The sequence below is a fragment of the Myotis brandtii genome, unplaced genomic scaffold (genome assembly GCF_000412655.1).
Source record: "Myotis brandtii unplaced genomic scaffold, ASM41265v1 scaffold561, whole genome shotgun sequence".
Classification (NCBI taxonomy): domain Eukaryota; kingdom Metazoa; phylum Chordata; class Mammalia; order Chiroptera; family Vespertilionidae; genus Myotis; species Myotis brandtii.
In genome coordinates, this window is record NW_005370085.1 from 75,400 (window position 1) to 80,267 (window position 4,868).

Sequence of the window (4,868 nt, forward strand, 5' to 3'; positions counted from 1 at the left end):
GGGGATTGAGCCTGAAACCCAGGCATGTGCCCTTGACTGGAATCGAACCCAGCACCCTTCAGTCCACAGGCTGATGCTCTATCCACTGAGCCAAACTGGCTAGGGCTATTTTTTTTTTTTAATACGAGCCCACGATTAAAAATACCTTTCTTCATTAAAAAAAAAATAAATTTCAAGCTCATTTGTCCCCGCTGGGGGCAAACTTCTTGTGAGGGTTCGTTTCTCAAGGAGAGGCTCTTCTGCATTTAACAGAATCATTAACATTGCCAGGGAGTCTCGCTTACCAGGGTGTAAATTCTGGAAAAGGTGACCAGTCCATCAGTGGACTCCGAATCCAACGCAAGAAGGTTGTTACTAATTTCTGTGTGGCTTTTGAAAATTCGTTGTTGTTTTTTTAACTTTTAAAACTTTTCAATTGCAGGTTACATTCAATACTATTCTCTATTAGTTTCAGGTGTGCAGCACAGTGGCTAGACAATCATGGACCTTAGAAAGTGGTCCCCCTGACATTTTAAGGCCCCACCTGGCCCCATACATAGTTATTATGATATTAGGGACCATATTCCCTTATGCCAGCGGTTCTCAACCTATGGGTCTCGACCCCTTTGGGGGTCGAACAACCCTTTCACAGGGGTCGCCTAAGACCATCCTGCATATCAGATATTTACATGACGATTCATCACAGTAGCAACATTACAGTTATGAAGTAGCAACGAAAATAATTTTATGGTTGGGGGTCACCACAACATGAGGAACTGTATTTAAAGGGCCAGAAGGTTGAGAACCACTGCCTTATGCTGTCATTTACATCCCTGTGACTATTCTGTAAATTCATGGGAAAGCTCAGGCGGGCTGTGAACTGTTCTCTATCAGGAGTGATATTCACCCTACAAATATTTATTGCACACCTACTATATACCACAAGCCCAGGCCCCGAGAAGACATCACTGTATATAACAAAGGGAGTACACCAACAGCACGTCGACCAGATTCAGCCTCAAAACATATTTCGTTTGACTCACACCGTATTTATCAAAAATCTGAATTAGTTGCCAACTTTTACGTATCAGAATGTTTTCAGCTTCTCTTGAAAACTCTGGAAATCTGGCGAAACGGAGCCCACATTCCCCGCTGATGACAAGCAGAGTAACAACTACCCACTTCAGACAGTCTGCCGAGGTCCGGGGTTTGGAATTCCCCGGCTCTCGGTTCACACAGCCCCCACCCGCCCAGCCCCTCCGCATCTGCCTCGGTTCTCGGGGTGGGCAGTCAGGGCACCCCGGCCCTGGCAAAGGCCTCACTCAGGGACACAGCGGTCCGAGCAGGCCTCTCGCTTCAGATGAGCTACTTCTGGCCTCCATGAGAACAGGTCACCGTGATTTTTTGATTTCGTGTCTTCTCAACTTTTCCCCTTTTTTTAATAGAGATTTTTTTAAATCCTTGGTGTTAAAGTTAGAGAAGACGTTCTGATCTTCGTGCTCACTGGAAGGAGGAACTTGACACAAAAGGAACGTAGCCAGGCTGACACATAGAAGCAGAAAGTGGGGACCATCAGAGGGGGGTGGCACTCAGGGATGCCGCCATTGGCCAGATGGAGAAGCTGAGGCCCAGGGAAGGAGAAGCCATGCCCGGTCCCACCACTGACCAGCGGAAGAACAGCGGCTGCTCTTTTCTTTACGCGGGGGTGGTTTCTCCGTCCCGTTTTCTGCTTACGTGTTTCCAAGGAGTGACAGAGGAGTCTTTCAAATCTGGGAAGAAACACAAGGAATGACTTTAGTAATATCAGGTACCGAAATCTAAGCGAAGCTGCAGAAGATTAACTAGTAATTTTCAGCGACATCTACTGATTCCCTCTAAGTCGGTGGTTCTCAACCTTCTGGCCCTTTAAATACAGTTCCTCATGTTGTGACCCAACCATAAAATTATTTCCGTGGCCACTTCATAACGGTAATGTTGCTACTGTGATGAATCGTCATGTAAATATCTGATATGCAGGATGGTCTTAGGCGACCCCTATGAAAGGGTCATTCGACCGCCAAAGGGGTCGCACGACCCACAGGTTGAGAACCGCTGCTCTAAGTAGATCAAAACGGTCATATTTGAAGAAATGTCGATCCCAGTAGATTCTGTTGGGAGAGGGAGCCTGTTTTCAAATTATATATTGCCAAAAATCTTCCCTGCCTTTGTAACCAGGAATAGAGTTAAGCAGGTTGACCCCGATATTTTTGCTAGTGGAAAGTTTTACTAAAACAAGTATCACTCACTTGCAACAAACATAAAGATACTGAGCAAAGCCTTCAATAGGACAGATTACAGATACTTATGTGGGCACTTGCCTGGGACGTAGATATTTTGGTGTATTCATTTATTTATTTAATTTTTTTAAAAGATACTTATGTGGGCACTTGCCTGGGACGTATTTTGGTGTATTCATTTATTTATTTAATTTTTTTAAATTGATTTCAGAGAGGAAGGACAAGGGAGAGAGAGATAGAAACATCAATGATGAGAGAGAACCATTGATCGGTTGCCTCCTGCATGCCCCCTACTGGGGATCAAGCCCACAATCCAGTCATGTTCCCTTGACCAGAATTGAACCTGGGACCCTTCAGTCCGCAGGCTGACGCTCTATCCACTGAGCCAAACCAGCTGGGGCTTGGTGTATTTATAATAAGCATATTGTGGCTACTCAATAATACTATGACCAAGAAATCTTCTGGTAACAAATGTAAATTAATTTTTTTAAAAATCAGTTTTACGTGCAGCAGAAAGGGAGGGAGGACAGCCATGTTTGCAGAACACACTGTCTTACTAGTATTTAGCCCTACCAATCTGCCCGGGGACAGTTGCACACCTCCTTTGAAAGGTGATGAGGACAGGAAGGCCAAGAACGCTGACTTCCTCAGCCAGTTTCCAATGGCTGGGAACCGGCTAGACCCAGGTCACTCTTAACTCCCAAACCTGAGCTTTGTCGGCTACAACTCACAGCACAGAAGCCACTAAGGTAACCGGTGACCACAGACGTTAAGACAAGGGCACATCAGAACGAGGCCAGAGAATGCAATCAGCACCGTAAGAGAGGCAGATGCAAGTGCTCAGGGGTCAGAAGAGGGCAAAAGCACATGGAGTGGAGAGCTGGTGGGCGGTGTCCCGGAAGGCTTCAGGGAAGAGGTGACATCCGAGAAAAACTTGGAAGGATGCGTGGTGTTACAACAGGCAGAGAAAAGAAGAGGAACAGAGGGGGGTTGGCACCAGCTAGATCAGTGGTTCCCAACCTTTCTTTGGCCACGCCCCACCTAAGCATCTCTAACATCCTGACACCCCCCGACCCCATGACATATAATTCTTATTATTCAAAAAGTGAACTCCTATTCATGGGGAGGAAGCCTAAAAGGCCATTAATTTGGTCTAAACAAGCTTCCAAAGAACATGGCATCCATGAAAGAGAAAAATAAAAGAACGAAAGGACAGTTGAAGTTCTGAGGAAGAAATCACCAAGAAATCGTTTTTAAAAATAATTATATGAAGTGATATGGAAAAATAGCAAATAAAGTTTCAAAACATAGGATAGAGAACTGAAATGTACAAATATGTCACCATATACTTACTAGAGGCCTGATGCATGAAATTCGTGCAAGAGTAGGCCTTCCTTCCCCAGGCTGCCGGCACTGGCTTCCCTCCGGCACCCAGACCAAGCTTCCCTCGCAGCCCCGGCTTCGTCCGGAAGGACATCTGGTCTAATTAGCATATTATGCTTTTATTATTATAGAACTAGAGGCCTGATGCACGAAATTCGTACAAGGGGCTCAGCCCTTGCAGCCTCAGCTTCGTCCGGAAGGACGTCCGGATGGACATTCGGAAGGTCGTTTGGCTGTCCAGTCTAATTAGAATATTATGCTTTTATTATTATAAATATACGTATACTAGTATAAGGCCCCTAGAACCATAATAAATGCGAAAAATTCACTGTTAATAACCCATTCCCGACTTGCCCCCCTATGAGGCGTGTGCCCCACGTTGGGAACCACTGAGCTAGATGGAAGGTAGGCAGCTGGGGTTTGGAATTCACAAAGCAAAGCTTCCTAAGTACATTAGCCACGTGAAAAAAATAACTCTTCCCAACTCCTGTCAGGCAGGGCCGAGTCCCTCACAAGGGGCCAGGCAACCTCATGCCTGCCAGAGAGGGCACAGGTGCTGCAGACCCAGGACAGTCACCTGGCCCCAATGTCCTGCACGTGTCCTGCCTGTGGAAGGGCAGCAGGGCCCGGCTGGACCTCACGAAGGCGCCTCCCCACCCCCACCCCACCCCCAGATAGCCACACTCTTCCACATGCACCCTTCTCTCTCCTTTTTCTCCTCTTCCTCCCAGAGGCCTGCATCTCTCCTAGCCCGAACCAGGCACTGTCTGTCTGACTGCAACTCCCTTTTCCTTCCATCTCCCACCATCCCCCTCAATCTCAGCTCGTAGAAGGCTTTTTTGTTTCCCAGGCAAGGCTCTGTTTCACCAGCAGCAAGGTGGGTGGGTGGGTGGTAAAAATCGGGGAGGAGGCAGCAGGAGCCCCCAAGTCCAGCCTTCAGAGAGCACCCCTCTAGGGAACTGCGTTTCCATGAGGTTCTGTGTCCGCCCGCCCGCCCACCCGGGTCCTGCTGGCAGCTGCGGCCCATCTCCGTCAGCTCCTGGGGGTCAAGGAAGCCGCCGGCTCCTCGGGGCAGGCCCTCCTCGCCATGTGCTCAGCGCCGGCGCTTGGCGTTTGAACATTTAATTTCATCTCATCCCCGGCACCCCATAAGAGGGGTGAAAATCTGATCCCGTTTACAGCCCAAGCACGCGAGGTGCAGGGAGCAAGCCCCTCGCCCTGGGAGCGCGG

General features: G+C 48.1%; 1 protein-coding gene and 1 long non-coding RNA gene across 2 annotated transcripts in view; one reads left to right on the forward strand and one right to left on the reverse strand.

Moving 5' to 3' along the window:
• LOC106728198 overlaps positions 1-3,643 on the reverse strand; it is a 10,593-nt gene extending 6,950 nt beyond the window's left edge. The window contains exons 1-2 of the long non-coding RNA XR_001364473.1: positions 3,609-3,643; positions 1,646-1,748 (exon numbers count right to left, since the gene is read on the reverse strand). This is a non-coding gene — a long non-coding RNA (uncharacterized LOC106728198). The remainder of the gene's footprint in view (positions 1-1,645; positions 1,749-3,608) is intronic.
• Positions 3,644-3,847: 204 nt separating this feature from the next.
• BNC1 (basonuclin 1) overlaps positions 3,848-4,868 on the forward strand; it is a 41,907-nt gene continuing 40,886 nt past the window's right edge. The window contains exon 1 of the mRNA XM_014549584.1: positions 3,848-3,862. Within this exon, the coding sequence (XP_014405070.1) occupies positions 3,848-3,862 (15 nt within the window). The remainder of the gene's footprint in view (positions 3,863-4,868) is intronic.